Source organism: Capra hircus, chromosome 11 (assembly GCF_001704415.2).
Source record: "Capra hircus breed San Clemente chromosome 11, ASM170441v1, whole genome shotgun sequence".
NCBI classification, from domain to species: domain Eukaryota; kingdom Metazoa; phylum Chordata; class Mammalia; order Artiodactyla; family Bovidae; genus Capra; species Capra hircus.
Window position 1 is genome coordinate 48,695,743 of NC_030818.1, and position 23,760 is coordinate 48,719,502.

A 23,760-nucleotide genomic window follows, 5' to 3' on the forward strand; every position below is an offset into this window, starting at 1 on the left:
CCACGGGAGGCCTGGCACTCCCAGAGTCAGGCCAGTGCTAGGAGGGAGCCCGTGGTCCTGCAGGAGACCGGCAGGGAGACCCCAGGCCCCACCATGCCGATGCCTTCTTGGGCTTCAGACCACTCTCTCTGGCGGCCAGGCTCTGCTTCTGTCTCCATACTTGGCCTGTGTGTCTCTGTGCCAGCTCTCTCTTGACCGCCCCTCTGTCTCTCTCTCCCTCAGCCTGTCTATCTTTCTTGGCCCCCATCCCACCCCACCCCACAGTACAGGGCGAAGGTCAAGCTGGCCTGGGTGAGGCCTGAGCCCCAGCTGCTGCAGCCTCCCATCTGCTTCCCATCCTGGGAGAGTGTCCAGCCAACTCCACTTGGCTGCACACTGCTCTTCGAGACCCCAGAAGCACAAGGAGCCCCTGACCTTGCCCCACAGACAGGCTGGAGGGGAGCAGACAGCTGGGCAGACAGGTGGCCCAGCCAGGTGAGGAAGGTTCTGCTCCCTGGAAGCTTCCCATGGACCCTGACTCATGACTCTCACACGATCCGCCACCAACACTACACACACACACACACACACACACACACACACACACACACACACACACACACATCCCCAACCACAGTATCAGGGATCCCCAGGGCTTAAGATCGCTCCCAACCACCCTTCTGCACATCTCTGGTCTCCCCTCCCCAATCCTTATAGCAAATTGACAGCAGGAGTGATGGGGCACCAGCCAGACAAGGGAATCCATGCCAAAGTGCCAGCCTGCAAGCCTTTGCAAAGCCCACAGCATGTCTTTAGGAGACCCTTGGTAAGAGTCTAGCTGTTGATATTTCAGGATGTGTGGAGGCAATAATGGGGTGGCTGGGAGAAGCCGTGAGGCCCTGGACAACCCGAATAACCAAATGATTTCTGTAAAAACAGTGTCCAAACCCCTCCTCTGGCCCTTCTTATTGTCCCTAAGCCCCTTACATCTAGACTCTGAAGCTACCATGAGATCCAGGGAGGGTTGGGGCATCTTTGATCAGGGCTCTTTACTCGCCACCACCTTGACTATCAGTGACACCACAGAGGTTCCAGGAAGAAAAATGTATGTTTCACCCACACATGTATACACACACACACTTAAATGCACACAGAGACACCCCAGAACGCACACCACCCCCATTGAGAGGCAAGGCAGCATGGTGGTTAAATGTTGTGGCTATGGCATCAGACGGACCCTGTGTGAAGCCTTACTTCCCCGTTCTACCAGCTGTGTGAATCTGAGCAGTTACTTAACCTCTCTGCGCCTCTGTTTCTCCACCTGTAAAAGGGTAATAATAGTAGTCTACAGTCTGAGGTTGAAGAGAGGATTAAAGAACACAGTGGCTGGACTTGGTGATCCAGCGGTTAAGAATCTGCCTCCCAATGCAGGGGACACAGGTTCAATCCCTGGTCCAGGAAGATCCCACGTGCCTTGGGGCAACTAAGCCCAGGCGGCACAATTACTGAAGCCCGTGTGCCTAGAGCCTATGCTCCGAAACAAGAGAAGCCCCGCTTGCTGCAGCTAGAGAAAGCCAGTGTGCAGCAATGAAGACTCACCCAGCAAAGCCAAAGATTAATTACTTTTAAAAAAGAACACAATGGCTAGGAAGCCAAGCCCTTAGCACTAGGCAGCCACGTGTCAGTGCGCACATGTGTGTATGCGTGTGTCTCCCCCATTTGCATGTCAGTTGACCACGACAGGAACTGTGTCTCCCCATCAGGTGACCAGGGCTCTGCTGGGCGCACCAAGGAGATGCCCATGGGATACCGTGGAGGACTGCTGGAAACAGCTTACTTGCTTGGACTTCCACGCTTCCATTCATTTGGGGAACACTTTGAGTGTTCAGACCATGCCAGGCTCCATTCGGAGCACGTGAGTGTCCCGCAGTGAGCAAAACAGACAAGGACCACCCCCTCCACCCGCCCAAGAGAAGCAGCCCCGAGCTGAAGTGAGTTTCCCTAGAGAAAGGAAGCGCGTACTTTCTGTGCCCGAACGGCTTGGACAGGTCCCAGTTCTTGATAATTGATGCACTTCCCTGCATTCTCCGTCAGATGCTACTGGATGTACTTTGGCTTCCTCTTGACAACTCAAGGTCAAGCCCAGGGAAATCAGCCTACAGAAGACCCTCCAGGTCCCGGAGGCTTCTGGGCCCTTTACCCTGACACTGAATGGCTCCATGCCTCCTGGCTCTTCTGAGCCTCTGGTGTTGCTCTTTTTGTTCTTCTGTTTCTTCCCACACCATCGGGCCACTGGCTGTGGTTCTGGGGGCTCTCACTGCACCTGCTCCAGGAGCTGGCCTCCCAGCCCTTTCTGGCCGGCTGCTCTGACCTGGGACACCAGGAAGTCATGCTCATAAGAGCTGTCCGCAGATTCAGCACAGTGGGCTCAGAAGCAGGGCTCCCCTGTGAGCTTTCCCATCTGGCCTCTGTGTTACTTACCCCGAGTTCCAAAGGGTGGGGCCTTTGTCGGTTTTGTTCCCCAAAGTGACCCAGTACCTAGGACAATTCCTAGCACATAGTAGGAATTCACTTATCCTTGAAGGAGAAGGTGGAATGATTTGAAAGGACAGCATTGAAACATATAAGTACCATATGCAAAATAGATGACCAGTGTGAGTTCGATGTATGAAGCAGGGCACCCAAAGCCAGTGCTCTGGGCCAACCTAGAGGGATGGGGTGGGGAGGGAGGTGGGAGGGGTGTTCAGGATAGGGGGACACATGCATTTCTATAGTCAATTCAAGTTGATGTATGGCAAAAACCATCGCAATATTGTAAAATAATTATCTTCCAATTAAATAAATTTTAAAAACTATTTTTAAATAAATGTAAAGGGTCCTTCAAGCTTGCTTCATCTTTTTGTCCCCATATAGAGATACAACAAATGACGAACCACAAATGGATACATGTATGTGTATAGCTAAGTCCCTTCTCTGTTCACCAGCACCTATCACAATGTTGTTAATGGGCTATACCCCAATACAAAATAAAAAGGTTAAAGTTTGAAGAAAAATAAAAGAACAACGGCATGTAGTGGGTTGGCCAAAATGTTTGTTCAGGTTTTTCTCCACGATCTTACAGAAAAGCTGCTGAACTTTCTGGCCAATCCAAAGTATGCAGAGGAGGAGGGTTCTGCCCCTGGGTGCGCAGGGCTAAACCTTTGCAAATAAGCGCACTGGCTGCCACCCACACCCTCTGTGTGTGTGGTGGCGGTGCTGGTGGGGAGAGTGTCAGGAACACCTTGCTGTTCTGAGGGCGGAGGCAGAGTAGTTCTCAGTAACACCTTGTCACTGCTCTCTGGGCTGTGGGTGGGGTCACTGGGCTGCCCCTGTGCGCCCAGCTGCCTGGCTCTACCCTGCCTACTACAATGGAACCCCCCTAAGGGCTCCTGATCCTTTGGAAAAAGAGGGAGATTTGAAACCTATAAGTTCCGGGCATCTCCCCAGTGCCGGGAACTCAGCCCACCACGTGTGAGGCCCTCCATCTGATTCTGGCAGATAGTGACTACTTATGCCCAGCAAACCTGTGCATGTATGTACACACAGCAGAGGGACAGACCTGGTGTCCACTGCCTAGCAACCCAGGGTAAGTCACAGGATGGGGAGGGGACATGTGGGCTCCCTCTGCTCACCTTTGTAATGGAAAGCAGTGGCCTCTGGAACACCAGTGACTAACAAGCTCATCCGGCTGATGAGGCCCTCTCATGGCCATCATTGCCTTGAACCCTCCTCACCCGAGGACATCTCTAGCCATGTCTTAGAAGAAAGCGAAGCTTGGAGAAGGCCCAAGGCGACAGAGTTCACAAGCGGCTGGGCTGAGACTCAGACTCCAGCTTGAGGCCCTGCACTGCCAGACCTCTCACCTTGGGAGAACAGGGGCCAGTGATGGTCTAGACTCAGGAGTGCCTGTTTCACAGAAGTGGATGAGCCTTCCTAAGTCTTGCCCGGCCACCCGGTTGGATGGCCCTTGGCAACTTCACCCCTCTAAGTCCCAGCCTCCTCATCTAGCTCCATTAGAAATGTGGATTTCAGGAGGTCCCTGCAGGACTAAAGAGGACAAGGAGTGTGAGAGGCTCTGCACACTGCAAAGCACTTGCAGACTGATGAGGTCACCAGTGGCCTGGCGTGGCCACCTCAGTTCTCTGGGCCTCAGTGCTGCGCAGCGAAAATGGGCTGCGTCCATGCTCAGTCGCTTCAGTCATGCCCAGCTCTTTGTAGCCCCACGCAGTGTAGCCAGCCAGGCTCCTCTGTCCACAGTATTCTCCCGACAAGAATACTGGAATGGGTTGCCATTTCCTTCTCCAAGGGATCTTCCTGGCCCAGGGATTGAACCTGCATCTTCTGCACTGGCAGGCGGGTTCTTTACCACTAGCACCACCTGGGCTACCGGCCCTTAATTTGGGGAGCTGCAGTGAGGAATGGCAAACTCACAGAGATGAGGTTCTGGTACTGTGGTTATGGTTATGACACTGTTTAGCCTCACTGGGAAGAAAATCACTCTGTCACAACTCCAGATCAACTTTTGAGAGATTAGCCACGTGGCTGTTGACCTGGCTGCCCTCCTAGCTGAGAGGACCTGATGTCCTCCTCTGTTTCAGGGAGAGCACCCCCTCTTTCAGGTAAGGGATGTCTGGAAAGGATTGACTGAACTGGTGAGGAAACAAAAGCTCTTACTGGCAAGGCCCTGCCCTGCCTTGGATGTAGTATGTGGATGAAGTACTCAAGTGCTGTGGCAGCCATTGTGTAGCCATGAGGTAAAGACCAAAAATGAAGCCTGAAGTTTCAGCATCACCAGAGCCTTGGAGCCAGGGAATAGTTACCTCCCTTCACCTTTCCTAACTGTGAGAAACAGGAGCCCTGTTAGTTTAAACTGCTGCTTGAGAAGTTTCTGTGATCTAAAATGCAAAGCTTTTCTCACTGATTCAAGCCAACAAGATCCAGAATTCCCCAAACAGGAGCCTGGGAGGAGCCCAGGGGCACTTCCGTGTCTGTTGTCTTGAAACCCCTAGCTGGTCCTTCCTAGAGTCTTAGCCTCCAGCCCAGGAACATTCAGCCCCAGACGAGTGGATTTTCATGGAAGGAATGCTGTGCATTATTTAGTGGGTGGGGCTTCCCTGGGGCTCAGATGGTAAAGAACCTGCCTTCACTATGGGAGATCTGGGTCTGATTCCCGGGTTTCGAAGACTCCCTGGAGAAGGGAATGGCAACCCACTCCATATTCTTGCATGGAGAATTCCATGGACAGAGGAGCTTAGCAGGCTACTGTCCATGGGGTTGCAAAAAATCAGACATGACTGAGCGACTAACACACATACACATGTATGTGCCAGGAGCTGGGACACAAAGATGAAAGGGCTCACAGTCTAGATAGAGACATTAAACATACACTGCGTAATGTAATGTAGTACAGAGGTTTTTTTTTAATTGGGGTATAATTGCTTTACAATGTTATGTCAGTTTCTGCTGTACAATGAAGTGAGCCAGCTATATGTATACATATATCCTCTCCCTCTTGAACTTCCCTTCCACACCACCCTATCCCACCCCTCTAGGTCATCATGGAGTATCGAGCTGAGCTCCCTGTTATACAGCAGCTTTCCACTAGCTATCTACCTTGCACATGGTATCATGTACATATGTCAATTCACAGTATAAAGCTTTAATATCACATAATTTATCAGGTAACAAATTATGTAAAAATACAATATAATGACAAAAAATGAGCTCTAAAATATTACATCATAGAGGATCACATAATATAATATGTTCTATCATAGTGTATCACAGGATGCTTGCCTGAATTAGACTTTACTCACCCCTGTGTAAGGGCATGGAAGTGGCCGTGCTTTGGGGCCCTGAGAAGGCTGCGGTGGGGGTCAGTGAGGGCTTCCAGGAGGAGCTGAGCCTTCCAGCATGAGCAGGAGGTGGCCAGACAGACAGCAGAGAAGGGCATTCCAGGCAGAACGGACAGTATGAGCACAGAGGCCAAAAATAGCCCCTCTGGGTGAGGAGTTCCATGTGGCTAGAGTGTAAATTGGGATAGCCAGAGTGACCGGCTGGAGCCAGGTCACTTGGGGGGAGGGGCAGGTGCCTGTGGGAAGCCCCTGAGGGGTCCCAAGCAGGACAGGGAGGCTGTCACACCTGGCTCTCAGCAGAGCTGCAGGGAGGGCCTCAGGTGGTGGTGAATCGAGCCAGGGAGGAGCCAGGCAGTGGGGCCCCAGGTCGCCATGAATTCTGGGCAGACAACAAACACCTTGAAGGCGTGAGAGGCTCCCTACTTCACCCTCTAGAAACATTTACACCAGGAGGTCAAGGAAGGCAGCGATCTATACTTTCCCTTAGAACAGGTCTGCCTCCAGTCTGTGGGGGCAGGAAGAAAAAGGATGACCAGCTTGAGGACAGGTGGGGAACTAGGGCCTGCTGGAGCTCCCTGTGCCCGGCTGTCCATTGTACCAAGGGCAGGGGCTCAAGGCTGGGCAGTGGGCAGGACAGGCCTGGTCACTCCAGTGGGAGGGCAGTCTTGCCCCCCTGTCCCCTGCCTCTCCCTGGTCCTCTCGAAGTCTCTGGGCTAGAAAGCAAGCTCTGGTCACTGGACAGACCACATCATCACCAGAGGCCTGGGGCCAATGGCCACCCGTCCTTCCCCAGGCCCGCCTCAACTTTGGCCCCACAAAGACCAGGAGACACGGGAGGAAAGGCAGAGTTCACAAAAGCATTTCACATCCTTTGTGCCACTGACCCCTGGAAAGACAGGGAGGCAGACTGGCATCTCCCAGATAAGACAATGGAGCTAAGCCACCAGTTGCACAGCCCCCAGGGCAAAGCTGAGACCAGCCTCAGCGTCCAGACCACACATCTGCCCGCCCAGGCCTCAGCAGAGCTGGGGGAAATCAGCCCACACCCAGCCCTTCGGATCAGGAGATCAACTGCCCTGACATTGTGATAAGTCTCAGTATTTTGTCCTGCGGAGCTGCCATCTCTCCAAGTGAAAATGGGCAGAGAGGAGAAAGGCGTGAAGTACCGACCTGAGTAAAGTGCAGATGAGAGAAAAGTGAAAATGTAGTCACTCAGTCGGGTCCGACTCTTTGCGACCCCATAGACTGTAGCCTGCCAGGCTCCACTGTCCATGGGATTCTCCACCAAGAATACTGGAGTAAGTAACCATTCCCTTCTCCAGATCTTCCCGACCCAGGGAACGAATCTGTCTCCTGCAATGGCAGGCAGGTTCTTTTACTGTCTTAGCCAAAGTGCAGATGAAATGCCCTCCAGAGCCAGAGCCTCACCTGATGTAGGAAGAGCCGACAACCCATAGCAGTATGGAAGACAGGATTTTTCCACTGCTGGGGTGAAGGGTGGCTGAGTTTCTGGGTCTCACGGAATAGTGTGGGGGGCAGGCAAGGAATAAAGGTTGGTAGGACTTGAGAGAGGAAAGAGGAAGCCCTCAGTTCCCTGCCCCTGACCTGTGACACCCCCAAGCCGTCACCAGCATTTGACACCTGGGGAGGGGTCACTGTCCCCACCTCCACCTGGTACCCTGGGCCTGACTCTCAGTTCCTCCTCAAGGGTCCAAAGGGGTCTGAGGGAGGCAGACAGGCCTTGCCCTCTCCTCTCCTCCCCAGTGCGGGCCTCCCAGCGGTCAGTACTCCCCTAGCACCCCAAGGGCCCCTGATGACCCTCCCAGGAGGCGCCGAAATTCCAGGCAGACATCTCCCAGAAGTTTCTGGCAGCAGCAGCAGTTCTTAAAAAAGGCTTCATGTCATACTGCAATCAGCCAAGGAGCCCGGCACTGGGTGTTTCATTAATGCAGCTCTTCTCCCTAAGCGTCTCCTTCTGATGAGATGGTGGGGGTCTCTGCACCCTCTCTGCCCTCCACCCTTCCTCCAGTTTATGACTTTCTGCTGCCCTGTCTGCACCATGCCCTCCCGGGCACCTTCTTCCTGCCCTGTCTCCTCCAGCCAAGGTTTTACAAAAACAGTCACTTCTAACCATCCCCAATTTTTACAGCTTAGAGAACAGGAAAAAAAAAAAAAACAAAAAACAGTCGGGCATCGTCCAGGAGACTTAATGAGGTGGCCTTCAGGCACCTCGGAGGAGCAAGAAAAGTCACAACTGGTGCAAGAAGAGGAAGAAACAACATTAAAAGCAAACAAGGGGAAACGAAATAAAAAGCAGAGATAAAGAGTCGGGAGAAAACAGCGGCGCCTGAGAAACAGGGATTCCAGCCGCCAACTTTTACGGCGTCCAGCCCTGTTATTCATAAGCGAGTTTCCTCTCTCACAAAGGACCTTTTGCACGGTTTTCCCTGCTGCCTCCAAACCAGCTGCTCGCGCTGTTGTATCGTGAGTGATGATGAGGCTCTGAAAGGGTTTTTTGGGAACAGATGGCCAGGGGAGAGCTGGGGAATGTGCCAGCAGAGGGCTGGGCGGGCTGCCAAGCCCTGCGGTGACTGAGTGCTTGGGCTTCCAGCTCGCGTGCTTTCCCTGCCCTCTGCCCTCCGTGGCGCCAGCAGGCCTTCCCAGCGAGCGCTCGGAACATCTGGAGTCTGGGGCTGCCAGGAGGGGGGGCCGCGGCGGCCGGGCGGGGGACCCTGTGTTCCAGCGGAGCTCCCAGGGCTTCGCCACCAGGCCTGCCTCGCGGAACAGCTAATCAAAACCACAGCGCCCGAATGGGAACCAGGCGCGCTCCCAGCTGCAGCCAGAGGCCGCCGGGCGACTTAACCTGGTGTCAGGCCTCGTTGGCGGCGGCGGCGCTGGGGGGCGCGAGGAGGGTGGGGGTGGATCGGGGCTGCTGACACCCCCACCCCCAGACCAGCCCACACCCCCTTCACCCCCAGAGGCGGAGGGCTATTGGCTCCCCGCGTCTAAATGGAGTTTCCACGCGCTGCAGTCGCCGCCGGACTGCTTACATAAGAGCTGTTGCTCCCCTCACCCACACCACAAGGTCCTGTACCCCCATTTGCTGGGGGCCTCCCGGGGCATGGGCCACCCTGCTGGGCGGTAGGTGAACTTTAGGGCCCTAGGAGATTGGAACCAAAGAAACAAAGCGGCTCCACTGCTTCTAGCGCAAGACCTTGGGCAAGTTACTGCGCTTCGCAGGGCCTCAGTTTCCCCTCCGTGCAACGGGGGAAGTGGTGCCAAAGTGCAGGAGTAGCAAAAGGGGTAGAGACAAATTATGGGAGGTGCTTGGCACCCAGTGGGCGCTCCCCACCCAGTCAGTGTGGTCTCTGGTGTTCATGTGGTGGTGTTCAGACACTCAGTCATGTCCGACTCTTTTGTGACCCCCATGTTCTGTAGCCCACCAGGCTCCTCTGCCCATGGGAATTCCCAGACAAGAATACTGGAGTGGGTTGCCATTTCCTTCTCCAGGTGATCTTCCCAACTCAGGGATCGAACCTACATCTCCTGCTTAGCAGGCAGATACTTTTACCGCTCACCAGGGTGAGTCTGTTTAACAGCATTATGATCACGTAAAACCACAGGTTACTGCTTGTTCTTTGGTATGAACCCATGAACTTTGAAAGCCCATGAGTTTCTGGGCTGGTGAGATGCTCACCCCCTTGAAGGACGCAGGGCCAGAGCTCTGCCCTGAGCGCTGGGCAAACAGAAATCCCCCATTCAGAACGATTTGCTCTGGTCATTCATCCCTTCTCAGCACTGCCTGTTCCTGAGATGATCCTTCCTGGGGCTCCATATGAAGCTGTTACCTTGTAGCTGTAAATTCATGAGACTTCCTTCCTGGCACTGAGAAAAGGCCAGCCCTTTCCCCTATGGGATGTTGTTGAAGCCTTCCAGCAAGGCGGCAAGGAAGGTACGGAAACTCTGCCTTTACACATGCGAGAACAGGGGCTCAGAGAAGTTAGGGAACACACCCAAGGCCACACAGACAGAAAGTACCAGCGCCAGGACTCAAACCCAGGTCTCCAGAGCCAAAGCCTACTCTTCGCCCACTCTGTGGTCTTGCCAAGGATCTCCCTGTTGTATGTGCCTTAAAGTCAATGACAGCAGCACAGAAACTTAAAAGAACTGTAGGGTTCTCTCAACCGACCCCCCACCTGTAGCATCCTGGATGGGGGACCACCAAGTCTTTCAAGCAGTTTCCAGGGAGTACCCTGGATCAAAGCGGTGCTCCAGGGGCTTCTCTGAGAGGTAGTGGCTTAAGCATCAGAGGGGACTTTCCACGGTCTCTGTGATTTTCTGAGTGGGAGACTTTGCTTCTTTCTCACCGTCAGAGACCCTGAGTTTTCATTCACACACAGTATAGAGGGGAGGAGGGTGGGGGTCTGTGAGTGAGGGGAGGGGAGGGGGAGGAAGTGAAGGGAGTGTGAAAGGAGAGGGGAAAGCAGCGCCCCAGCCTCTTCCCCACCTTGGGACCACCCGGGGAACATCAGACGGCCACGTCCTGCGTTCCAGGGCAGCCAGCTCCAGCCTAACCTGGGAGGCTCCCTGGCCAAACAAGCCCTCCAGCCCAGTGCCTGCCAGCCCTGTGGACTCACGGTGTCAAATGTGAGAGGGGAAACAGCAGCTGAGAGAATGCTCCACGTTAGAACAAACAGCTGGCGACAAACGTCTATGTAATTGGAATGCCAGAAAAAATAAATTGCATCCATTTTTATGACGAGAAGGGAATTTGATGGTGGTTTCCCACCACCCCCCTTCTTTCCCAGCAGAGAGGGGCTCCATGGGCTTTCAAAGCACATGGTATTTAACTCAGTAACATGGCCCAGAGGATGCAGAGATAGAACCTCCTCTCACCACCCCATTTCCATGCAGGGGGCAGGAGGGGGAAGCGGCAGAGGGCCCCCCCGGGCACCTCTTACTGGCCAGTTCCTTAGGTCTCTGAGCCTCGGATTCATTGTTCCTGGGACAACACCAGGCTTCCCAGATGGCGCTAATGGTAAAGAACCAGATTGCCAATGCAGGAGACATAAGAGAGGTGGGTTCAATCCCTGGGCTGGGAAGATGCCCTGGAGGAGGGCATGGCAACCCACTTCAATATTCTTGCCTAGGGAATCCCATAGACAGAGGAGCCTGGTGGGCTACAGTCCACAGGGCTGCAAAGAGTCGGACATGACTGAAGTGACAGCATTCACGCACAGGGGACACCACCAGTCCCCACCTTGAAGGGATGGGGCAGGGAGGAGTCAACGGGGTGATCCGTCGGAAGTACTAAACACCCAGCACCACGCCTAGCATGTGAACCAGGCTCTAAGAACGTCAGGTATTGTCAGTATTCTTGTGGTGCACTGGGGTCCCAACAGTCTCTGTGAGTGATTTTCAAATCTGTGTGAAATGCCTGTGATGGGCAGAAGGGAAGGGAGCAAAACACATTTAGTCATTTAGATAGTTAAGGGGCTGAAGTGACCTCAGCTCAGCAAGTCTGACCAGAAAGGGCCATAGCAATCACTTCCGGGGTCAACTCACCTTGGAGACGTAGAAGCCAAAGCCCCAATGAGGGTGACCATATATGCGACGGGGGGACAGAGCTCAGACAACGCCGCTCAGTGGGCACTCTGGGGACACAGGAGGCACAGGAATTGTGGAGTTTCTGTCTCCCACACTTCAGGGCTCAGGAACAGTCCACAGAAACAGCAGGTCCCTCCAGGTCTGCGGCCTGGGCTCAGACACCAGACAGAGAACACTCTCGGCTCCCACTGACCCCCTAACCCCAAAACCAATGTGCCATCTCAGCTTGCCCCCAGCACCAAAACATAGAAGTCTGCACCTGAGATGTCCTTCCAAAGAGGAGTGCGACTACCCTCCAACCTGTCATCACCACCAAAAGCACTCCCTGCCCAGAAAGCAGCAGGAGAAGGGGGATGACACGGATCTGATGGAGCCACACCAGCCCTGGCCCCTCTTCTGGCTGAAGACCACCCACAGGTGAGGAGCAGCCTCTAGACTTGCAGAGCCCACCTTTCCGGTCCAGCTGGCACTGACAGCTACAGTCACAGCCTGGGGTCACCAATCATTGCCCAGGCAACTGGTACAGCCCCAAGCTCAGCACACCATGACTGATTTTTCTCTGTGTGTGTGTCCATGGGGATTCTCCAGGCAAGAATACTGGAGTGGGTTGCCATTTCCTTCTCTGGGTGATTGTCCCAATTCAGGGATCAAACCTGAGTCTCCTGCATTAGTAAGTGGATTCTTTACCACTGAGTCACTGGGGAACAGCCCCGAGGCCTGTGAGCAACTTGGTGGGGGACAAGAACTTACTGGCCATTCATCATCAGGGCTTAAACTGTACCATCAACGTTAGTAGCTGCTGCTGCTGCTATTGCTTTTGTTGTTGCTATTATTGTTGTTGTTATTGTTGCTATTATTTTATTCAATAGCTTCAAATCACTGGAAGGCAGTGCCCTAGATCGTAGGAAACTGGTCCTCTCCTATTCTGAGGTCCAGCAATGCCGATCCAGCCCAGGTGTGGAACAGCTCTGCTGCTCTTTCTTCCCCTCCTCCTCAGAAGCTCCCAGGAGTCGCTGCTTTAAAAACAGGAGCTGCGGAAACATGGCCCAGAGCCAGGTGCTTAAGGCACATTATCTCCGGCTGCGGCCGGAGTCGGAGCTGAACTCTGTGGAGCCGAACTCTGTGGAGCCCTTCCACTCCTCCCACCTGTCTCTCAGCTGGGCAGCCTCCGATGCACCTCTCTGCATGACTGGGGCTTCCAGAGGGACCCTGGATCCTCAGAGTCACATCCTGTGAGGCCCAGAGTTGGAGGACTCACCAGTCAAGGAATGTGGGTGCCCATCTCAGCAAGGCAAGGCTGGGGTGGGCAAGGGTGTGCTTGGGGCCCAGGGGGTAAGTCAAGTTCACTTTAAATCCTATTCTTAACACAGGCCTGGAGGGACAAGGCAGCTTATCAGCAGACACAGAGCACAATCTCTCAAGGAGGCATCCTGGAAAATGGTCACCCAGCCCCTGGGGCACATGAACTGTGAGGGAGCCACCCTTGAGTGGGACTGCTCGGGGTGCCATCGATGGGGTTGCTGGTGATCATTTATGGAGGCCCTCCTTTCAGCTGGTTGCTTACATCAGAATGTTTTTTAGTTTCCTCCTTTCTTTATCCTTCATTGGAATGTAAGCCTGACTCACTTGCATCCCCAAACCCTCAGGTCGCCCTGAGTGGCTGCAGGGGATGGGTAACAGGGGCTTCATCTGAAACCCCCACCCTCTGACACCCCGTTGCATCCACATGCTCTGTCCACAGAGATTGTGTGTGTGAGTGCTCTAAGTCACTTCAGTCGTGTCTGACTCTTTGTGACCCCATGGATTGTAACTCCTCTGTCCATGGGGATTCTCCAGGCAAGAACACTGGAGTGAGTCACCATGCCCTCCTCCAGGGGATCTTCCCAACCCAGGGATAGAACCAGCACCTCCTGCATTTTCTGCATTGCAAGCAGATTCCTTACTGCTGGGCCATGGGGGAAGCCCATCTACAGAGACTTGGGAGGCTCAGACCTCATTGCTGACACCCACCATGGCACCCATGTGCTCAGGTTGGGATTTCCCAACATACAACTCACTGCCAGTGCTTGATAAACACGGAATGAGTCAATGAATGAATGAACAAATAAAGGGATGTATTTCCAGGGGTTCTCATTAACAAAACAGTAGCCCATTCAAGCCACTTAGGGTCACTAGGTGCTCACTGAAGACCATCCTGAGGACACCTTGAAACTTACCTACCTGCCTGGTGACAGAGATGCAGGAAGGCACACACAGCAGGAAGGGGGTGATGCTGTGATCAGCCAATCTACCAGCACAGTGGCGGGGCCTGAAGATGTCCCAACAGCTCTAGGACCCCGGCCCACCCCTCCCTCTAAGTCCTCTTGGTAATGGTGGTTGTCCAGGCATGGTCCTCGGGAGATGGCAGCCTCAGGACACCCCACTGGCAGGAGGGGCTACAGGATGCCAGAGGCCCCTTGCCCTTCAGAGGTGAGGCAGGATCTCTACTTGGAAATCAGACTGCAAACAGCCTTGGAAATCACCGATGCTTCCACATCCCCATTGATTGAGGAGAAAAGTGAGGCAAGCGGTTAAAAAATGAGTCCAAAATGAACCAAGCCTTGAACTCAGAGCTGTTTTATGTTCTTAAAAGTGAAAGTGTTAGTCACTCAGTCATGTTTGACTCTTTGCGACCCCTTGGACGGTAACCTGCCAGACTTCTCTGTCCATAGGATTCTCTAGGCAAGAATACTGGAGTGGGTTGCCATTTCCTTCTCTCAGGGATCTTCCCAAACCAGGGGTTGAATCCGGGGACCTGCATTGCAGGCAGATTCTTTAACTGTCTAAGCCACTAGAGAAGCCTGTTTGATGCTCTAATCCACCATCTAACACCTGTTTCCCAATCTGGACAATGTGGAGGCTGGACCAGATGGGCTATAAAGTGTCTTAGATTTGGGCTGATTTCAGGGGATGCCAAAAACTCATCTCTGCTGGCCATCGTCACCCCACTCCCCTTTCTTCTCCTCTCACTTTCCAAGTGTCTCTCCTCTTCCCCAGCCCAGGACACTCTGCTCCACAGAACAGGGAAGGGGGGCAGCACTCTGGCCTTTGGTGGGTGAGGGGAGGACTTGGGGTGGGGGTGGGGACGAGGGGCTTAAATGGGGGAAGTGGCGCCTGCCCACCCTGCTCATCCACACCTCCGACCGCCCAAATGCCAGGGGAAGTTCACCCAGAGTTTACAACCCTCCTTTGTCACAGAGCGCTGCATGGAGCCATCAATCACACCCTTAATTTATCCATGTCACTTTCCAGAGGAAAGCCGCCCTGCGAGCAGCCAGTGGCACTTCCTTTCTCACCCACTAGATGAAGATTTCACCTAATTGGTCCACGTTAAATCACTGCCAGGATTGCAACATGCCATCAACACAGCAGTGGCTGGTAGTGGGGATGTGCTAGGCTCCTCCCTGCTGTGGGCAGGAGAGTCGACAAGGGTCTCTCTGCCTGGAAGCCTCTTGAAGGGGCCTTTGGAAGGCCTGGAGAACCCAGAGAAGGGCTTCCTTGAAAGGGGGGGTGGGGGGCCAGGAAGGAAGGAGGAAGTGGAAGGAAGGAACAGATGGAGGATGATAGAGTCACTGCCCCCCACCCCACCACTCTCCCCATCCCTACATGCCCAGAGGAGTCAGGCATCTCTAATCACCTCCACCCTTCTTACAGGTACGGACTGGGTCCCAGCATGTCTCTCTCCCTGTAGCTTTGTGTGCACAGAGATCCAGAGGGCTGCATCACAAGCCCTGCTCTGCATTGCCTGGCAATGACCCGCAACTGGAAATGCTGGAAGCCAAGCCACCAGGGAAGCAAAGCTGTGCCCAACACCTTTCCTCCTGCCCATATTTCTCCAAACACATTAGGCTTTGTATACACTGTTCCCTCTGTTTCCAATGCTGTTCCTGCTTCATCTGCTCAGCAACCTCCTGGTTGTCCTGCTGGTCCCAGCTCAAACACCACTTACACAAAGGTGATCTTTCTAACTCCCTTGGGCAGGAAAGGCAGCCTGTCCCTCCTCTGCCCGGCCTTCCCATACCCAGCAAAGGCTTCTGGGGCCTCCTGTCTATACTCTCCTGCCCTTATCCAGATGCAAGAGGGTCTCTGAGCATCCTGTGAGCTACAGAGGTGCTAGGACCACATGTTTATCATTTTTATACTCCTGCCCAGCAGGTTCAGCAAAGAGCTGGGGCTCTATGAATCCCTTCAGAATGAATGAATGAATGAACATGATTTGCCTTAATGCACGGCCTCAGAAAACCCACAGGCCAAGTCATAGTGCCAAAACATACCGAAGGGCTCTCTTGGGCAGTTACCAGCCCATGAGATCTCCCCCTAATATGATGTTAATCAGGGGCTGAGTGGGGAACTCAGCAGCAGAACATGTAAGACCAGAAAGAGCTTCAGAGTTAAGCTGTCCTCATTTAAGTGATGAGCAAACAGAGGCCCAAGGGGACTGGCCCTGGTACCCAGGAGCCCCATTACCAGTGTGTTGTGTGCTAAGTTGCTCAGTTGTGCCTGACTCTTTGCCACCCCATGGACTGTAGCCCACCAGCCTCTTCTGTCCTTGGGATCCTCCAGGCAAGAATACTGGAGTGGGTTGCCATGCCCTCCTCCAGGGGATCTTCCCAACCCAGGGATCGAACCCATGTCTCACATCTCCTGCGTTGGTAGGCGGGTTCTTTACCACCTGGGAAGCCCCAGGAATAGAGTCACACACAATCTCGGGGGCCCAAGGAAACTGAAACTGACGTGAATCCCAGCAAGCCTCCGAGAGGCTGGTCTTGCTGGTCCCTTTGGAAGCCACTGGATGCAAGTAAGAGGCGCCCTGGATTGCAGTCGCTGCCTCCCCCTCCTCCCCACAGGCTGCTGCCCGCATGGCTGGCGCGTACCTTGCGCTTCTTGGCGCGGCCTTCGGCCTGCAGGGTGCGGGTGCAGCGCTGCACGCACTCGGAGAAGCTGAGGTTGCTGTGGTCGGCGCTGTAGTCGAGGTCGGCCAGCCGCGCCAGGGACAGGATGTAGTTGCAGGCGATCCTCAGGATGGCCAGCTTGGACAGCTTCTGCCCATACGAGTAACACGGCACCTGGTGGGTGAGAAGGCGTCAGCAGGGGCTGCCCGGTCTCTGCTGAGAACAACCCAGGGGGCACCTTGGCCAGGAAGGTGTGGGGCCATTCATGCCGCTGCTGGGGAGGGAACGGTCGGGCGGCAGAGGTGGTTTGTCTGATCTCTCCACCTGGATTTTATTCCCTGTTCTAATCACCTGCTGTTTATACCCACACACAACCCCCGGGGGGCATCCACGTTCCCAGGCTGTACAGGAGGAAAGCCAGGCTTGGCTCTTGCCCGAATGTCAGTAATCAAGAAGCACAGTGCGCTTCCCCCTGGGACAGAGTTCCATCCCCTGTCTCCCTGAGAAGGAATCTTGGACAGAACAGATGTTTTTTGCTCTGAGAGTCTGTTCTCTCATTCAGTGACACCTGTCTTGCTGGACACTTGGGGTCTGATGACAAACAGTAACTGGATTCTACCATCAGAGGACTTACACTCAAGACTGAGGTTATGGACCGCGGTGGGGGTACAGTGGGTAAGAATCCACCTGCCAATGCAGGGAACATGGGTTCGATCTTTGGTCAGGGAAGATCTCACATGCCATGGACCACAACTACTGAGCCTCAGCTCTAGGGCCGGTGAGCCACAACCACTGAAGCCTGAGTGCCGAGAGTCTGTGCGACAAGAAAAGCCACTGCAATGAGAAGCCCGTGTACTGCAACTAGACAGTAGCCCCTGCTCGCCACAACTAGAGAAAGCCAGCGCGCAGCAACAAAGACCAAGGACAGCCAAAAATTAACTAAAATTAATTTTTAAAAAGAGTGATGCTTTAACATCAAAGCGGAGCTAAGCACCCAGACCCTCAGAACAGATCAGAGGAAAGTGACAATGCTCAGCTGGGAGGCCCACACGTGACTGGGTTATGCTTTTCTTTTTCTTTCTGACCTCTGGACCTGGGAAGCTGCTGGGCATACAACAGGTGCCTAATAAGTACAGCTCCAACCAGACTCGACATCCTTGACATTCATCACTGACTTGTTGTTCAGTCACTCAGTTCAGTCGTGTCTGACTCTTTGCGACCTCATGGACTGCAGCGTGCTAGGCTTCCCTGTCCTTCACTATCTCTGGGAGTTTGCTCGAACTCACGTCCTTTGAGTTGCTGATGCCATCCAACCATCTCATCCTCTGTCTCCCCCTTCTCCTCCTGCCCTCAATCTTTCCCAGCATGAAGGTCCTTTCCAGTGAGTCGGCTCTTCACATCAGGTGGTGAGTGGACAGTCACAAATGGCACAGCGGTTTGTATCAGGTGAAGAGATGGAGTCTCTAACATCATCCACCAATGTTTCCACTGCTTGAGCAAAAAGCTACATGGACTGCAGCACAGATCTGTGTCGAAACATGGAGCATGCATGCTAAGTTGTTTCAGTCGTGTCAAACTCTTTTCGACCCCGTGTACTGTAGCCCACCAGGCTCCTCCATCCATACGATTCTCCAGGCAAGAATACTGGAGTGGGTTGCCATGCCCTCCTCCAGGGGATCTCCCCAACCCAGGGATCGAAACTGAGTCTCTTTCATCTCCTGCACTAGCAGGCAGGTTCTTTACCACTAGTGCCACGTGGGAAGCCCCGGTAATGTGGAGACGTCACTACAAAGTCCACCTGTCGGTTAGACACGTGCTAACCGATAGAGCTGCTCTGATGCGTCCTTCACCTAAATGGCTAATTGTGCATACCCAGCAACCAAGGCTGTGGCGTCCTCCTCCCTATGGATCTCCAGGAGCTATATGCAACATCCATCCCCAACACTGATACCTGGTACTGACTAACCCTCATCGCACAGTGAGTGGGGTCCCCATGGCAGGATCACTCAACACACACATGAAGCACTGTTCTGGACCAGTGGTTCTCAATCAGGGATAATATCATCGCTCAGCAGCAGTTGGCAATGTCTGCAGATGTTTTTTAGTTTCATTTATCTATTTTTGGCTGTGCTGGGTCTTCACTGCTGCCTGGGCTTTTTCTCTAGATGCAGTGAGCAGGGGCTACTCTCTAGTTGCTGTGCACGGGCTTCTCATTGCAGTGGCTTCTCTTGCTGAGGAGCATGGGCTCTAGGGCACACGGGGTTCATTAGCTGCAGCATGTGGGCTCAGTAATTACAGCTCCCGGGCTCTAGAGCACAGGCTCAGAAGTTGTGTCACTCGGGCTTAGTGGCTCCAACGGCATGTGGAATCGTCCTGGACCAGGGATCAAACCTGTGTATCCTGCATGAGCAGGTGGATTCTTTACTACTGAGCCGCCAGGGAAGCCCTGCAGACATTCTTGATCATCACTAGTGGGTGGAGACCAGGCATGCTCCTAAATGTCCTACAGTGCTCAGGATCCTACAGTGCAGCCACAGCAAAGAATGACCTGGCCCCCAGTGTCAACAGTGCTGTGATCAAGACAGCATAAACAAGAGAGCTGCTTCAGGGACTTCCCTGGTGATCCAGTGGTTAAGAATTCACTTTGTGACGCAGGGGACATGGGTTCGATCCCTGGTTGGGGAATGAAGATCCCTCTTGCCTTGGAGTGGCTGAGCCCTCATGCTGCAGCTATAGAATCCATGCACCACAACAAAAGATCCTGCAGGACGAAACTAAGACCCGACACAACCTAATTAATTAATTTTTTTAAAAGAGAGAGAGAGTTGCTTCAGATGAGAACTTTAAATGCATCCACAAATGGAGCCCACGTTAAAGTTCACTGTGTCCAAGAGCTTTCCCTGACCTGGCCCCCAACCCCACACCAGAGGCTATGGGTACCTGCCCTTGATGATGCTCTAATCGCCCCCATCTGTTCTTAACCCCTAATGACTGTGAGTCATTTAATGATCAGTCTCCTTGTGAGCCTAACACACATCCTGCCCATCACTGGCCTCCAAAGGATTCGTCCAGTGAGGGACTGAATGAACAAATGAATGCTCTCTTCTCTCTCTCTTTTTTTGTGAGCAGGGCACACCATGTGGCTTAAGGGAACTTAGTTCCCCAACCAGAGATTAAACCCATGCTCTTGGCAGTACAAGCTCAGAGTCCTAACCACTGGACCACCAGGGAATTCTCCAAAACTGTTCTCTCCCTGAGGACGAAGATTTAGGTGTTTGGTGTGGAGGTGAAGCTTGTACATCCTTTTGTCACCTGGGCTAACTCCTGGTCTAGCCACAAACCCTGGGCAAGAGACATGATCATTTTGGGCCTGGGTGTCCTTGTTATATCACTAACAGGCTTGGCCGCACAATGTGGGAAGGACTAAAGGAGATGGCGCATGCGCTACACTGCCCGTCAGGGGCATTATGTCCATGGGTGTGGCAGAGAGTCTCCTAAGAAGGGCCCCAGAGAGGGTGAGAAGCAGATCTGGAGCCAGGAAGTAGCACCTGTTCATCCCATACCTGCCCTCACCCCCAGGGTCCTGAGACCACAGCCCAGGGCCCAGGCAAGGTTTGCAGTCACCTTTCAACATCCTCCAGCAGCCAAGGACTCACCCCTCACCAGGCTAGGAAACCCAGGGAGGGGCAGGGAGGAGACAGAGAGACTGCCAACTCCCCCAACTCCCGTACATTGCCCCCCACCCCCAAGCTCTGACCACGCCACCAAATCCATCTGAAAAAAAGCTTGCAGAACAATGCACTTTGCCTGTTCTCAACCAGGGCCCAGAGAATCCTGCTTATCAGCCTGAACAAATAAACAAGGTCCGTGGGACAAAACGTTTCCTGGGGGTCCTAGGATAGCGGCAGGGGTCTCAGGAGCAGCCCAGCCCCCACTCTCCTCTGCACCCGGGAAGGGAGGGCCTGCCTGTGGAGGCTCTGGACAGCAGGCGCAGCTATGCGACCCAGGCCCTAGTGTGCTGTCACCCAGGGGCCACTCTAGGAGTTGCCTGGAGGGCTACAGTCCATAGGGTTGCGAGGAGTTGGACACGACTGAAGCAACTTAGCATGTACGCACATCTGCCAGTCGGGAGCAGGGCTCTCAGAAGGGATCTGCTTGTGGGGATCTGGGGTCATTGTGGGACGACAGAGCAACAGATGAGGTCAAGGCCAACCTAGGAGCTCCTGTGCCAAGTTCTGAGCCAGTTTTGTCCCAGATTTGTCACTCTGCCCCTCTGCTTCTCTCAAAGTCCAGGTCTAACAAGAAAACCATGTATTGAGCTCTGGTTGTTTACCTGGCCCTGTGGTCACTATTCATAGGTAGTTTTAGCCCATTGAAACATTCCCCCAAATAAAGACCATTACCCCATTTGCACACAAGGAAACAGAGAGGAGACATATTGGGCCCCAGGTCACTCATCTAAGACCTGATTTGAGCTACAAGCTTGTGTGTCTATCACTCAAGGAAGGCACATGGCCACCAGGCTCTCTGAGCTCCTGCTGCCCGAGGTGGCCGTATATGGCACACCAAGGATCCCTTTTGGCAGCTCACTCTGACTTCTCCTGCTCTCCAGGGCGGATGTTCCTCAGCTCACCTGGCTAATTCCAGGTCCTTCTCGTGCCCACGCCCCAGGATGCAGCCCCAACCAGGCCCCCCAAGAAACCCAGCTCAGAGCACCCTGGCCTAATGCAGATCTGATTCTAGGAGGTCAAGGTAAGGCAGAAAGAGCTGATCTGAATCCCAAACAGTAGGATGTAACTTTGGACAGGCACCTTCACCTCTCCAAGCCCCAGTTTTCTTATCTGGAAGGTGGGAATAACATCTGTGTACCCTCCATGGATGCTGGAACCAGGTCACCCCCTGCTGTTTCCTGCAATCTACTAAGGCCAGGCCAAGGATGGCTGTTTTGAGAGGTATTTAATGCCCAGGGAGTTTAAGCACTTCCAGTATCTCTCAGCTGATGAAAGCTGGGTTTTGAAGTCACACCTTAGCTGAGCTCTTTCCAATTAGCCAGAAGCAACTGCCTGGGGATGTGGATGTATCTGCGTGTGTGCGTGCCAAGTTGCTTTAGTCATGTGCGACTCTCTGTGACCCTATGGACTGTAGCCTGCCAGGTTTCTCTGTCCATAGGATTCTCAAGGCAAGAATACTGCAGTGGGTTCCCATGCCCTTCTCCAGCGGATGTATCTTGGTGTTGTTGTTCAGTCACTAAGTCATGTCTGACTCTTTGGAACCCCATGGACGGCAGCATGACAGGCTTCCCTGTCCTTCACTATTTTCCAGAGTTTGCTCAAACTTTTATGTCCACTGAGTCAGTGATGTCATCCAACCATCCCGTCCTCTTTCGCCCCCTTCTCCTCTTGCCTTCAATCTTTCCCAGCATTAAGGTCTATTCCAATGAGTCAGCTCTGGCCAAAATATTGGAGCTTCAGTATCAGTCTTTCCAATGAATATTCAGGGTTATTTCCTTTAGGATTGACTGGTTTGATCTCCTTGCTGTCCAAGGGACTCTCAAAAGTCTTCTCCAGCACCACAGTTAGAAAGCATCAATTCTTTGGCGCTCAGCCTTCTTTATGGTCCAACTCTCACATCCATACATGACTACTGGAAAAATCATAGCTTTGACATAACTTTGTTGGCAAAGTGGTGTCTGTGCTTTTCAAAGTGGATGTATCTATATGGTGTGGAGGTGGGCAGCCCACACTTCTGAGCAAGGGCTGGAGAGTTCTGGACTTCATGGGACCCCAGCCTTAGTGCATCACCTCTCTGAGTATCCACATAAGGCCCAGAGCCCAGCCACCACACCATCTGCAGGAAAGCCCACAGTAGTCATCCGTTCAGCTTGCTCAGAGGACAGAGGCCAAAGAAGGTAGCAGGGTCAGTTGGATCCAACTCCTGAGGCAGCAAAACTTCCAAGAAAGTAAAAGGACCTGCCTGATGCTCAACCCACAAGAACTGTTAAGCTTCAGGACTTCCCTGGTGGTCCAGTGATTAAGAATCCACCCGCCAATGCAGGGAACAAGGGTTCGATCCCTGGTCCAGGAAGATCCCACATGCCTCGGGCAACTAAGCCCATTGGCCGCAATTATTGAGCCTGTGTTTTAGAGCCTGTGCTCCACAACAAGAGAAGCCATCGCAATGAGAAGCCAGAGCACCACACTAGAGAGTAGCCCCCACTCACTGCAACTAGAGAAAGCCCGTGCACAGCAATGAAGACCCAGCACAGACAAAAATTGAAAATAAAAAGATTGTTAAGCTTCAGGGCAGCACGTGTGGGGATTTTCTGAAGGTCCCATGTGCCTCTAAGAGATTCCATCCCACTTACTTACCAGACCCTCTTCTGGCTCCAACAAGTGGGAGAAAGCAGGAAGGACCCTGGCCTGAGATGCTGAGGACCTAACTCTACTCCAGGCCATCCACATGACCTTAGGCAGAGCCACAAGCTTAGGGGACTCAGTTTCCTCACCAATAAATGGACATGAGAACACCTGCTGCCGCAGAATGGAATCACCATGGGCATATGTAGGGAGGGGCTGGGGCTGTGAGTGTTAGTCTCTTAGTCATGCCCGACTCTTTGCAACCCCACCAGGACTGCAGCCCACCAGGCTCCTCTGACCATGGGATTTCCCAGGCAAGCATACTGGAGTGGGTTGCCATTTCCTTCGGAGGGGCAACAGAGAAGCACAGCCAGGAACCAACCAGCCAATGCAGGGAAGGCCTGGAAGCCCTCTTGCTTCTGTGCCAACTCCTACCCGCTCCTCAGACCCATCCTCAGATGCCCACCAAGGCTTCTGGATCCACAGAGCTCCAGCATCACTGTGTCCTCGACACACAGCCGAGCACCTGATTCATTTGAAATTATTCTCTGATCGTCTCATATTAAGGAGTTCTGACCTCCTGGGGTGAAGTCTCTCCATACAGAGCCGTTCGAGGTCCTTGTCAAGTTCCATCTAAATAAAATCCCAACCTGACTCCCAGCAATGAGGCCGAACCCTGGAAACCTGGGCTTAAGTCTTTATGAGCCCTGGCCCAGAGCCAGATGGGACAAAGCCTGGTCACTAGTTCCACCTCTGTAAGTGTCCTCACCTGTGAAGTGGGAACGTGGGACTACACACGCGTGACCACAGGGCCAGGTAAGGTACTTCACCCCCTGCAAAGAGGTTCAAAAGGCAGCTGCGCTGGTGACTGGATGAGAGGGGCCAGAGAGAGGCTTCTGTCACTTCTCTCCCCTCTGGATGCAAGTAGGCCTGTCCCTCATTCCCTGAGGAGTGGGGCACAGACTGCCACGGCTGGCATCCTATGGGGTCTGA

The 23,760-nt window shown here is 53.5% G+C and overlaps 1 protein-coding gene across 1 annotated transcript in view; it reads right to left on the reverse strand.

Annotated features, from left to right (window-relative positions):
- The window catches only part of ATOH8 (atonal bHLH transcription factor 8), a 41,305-nt gene that overhangs the window by 11,767 nt on the left and 5,778 nt on the right, over nucleotides 1–23,760 (reverse strand). Inside the window, exon 2 of the mRNA XM_018055369.1 lies at nucleotides 16,394–16,585. Coding sequence (XP_017910858.1) covers nucleotides 16,394–16,585 — 192 coding nt within the window. The remainder of the gene's footprint in view (nucleotides 1–16,393; nucleotides 16,586–23,760) is intronic.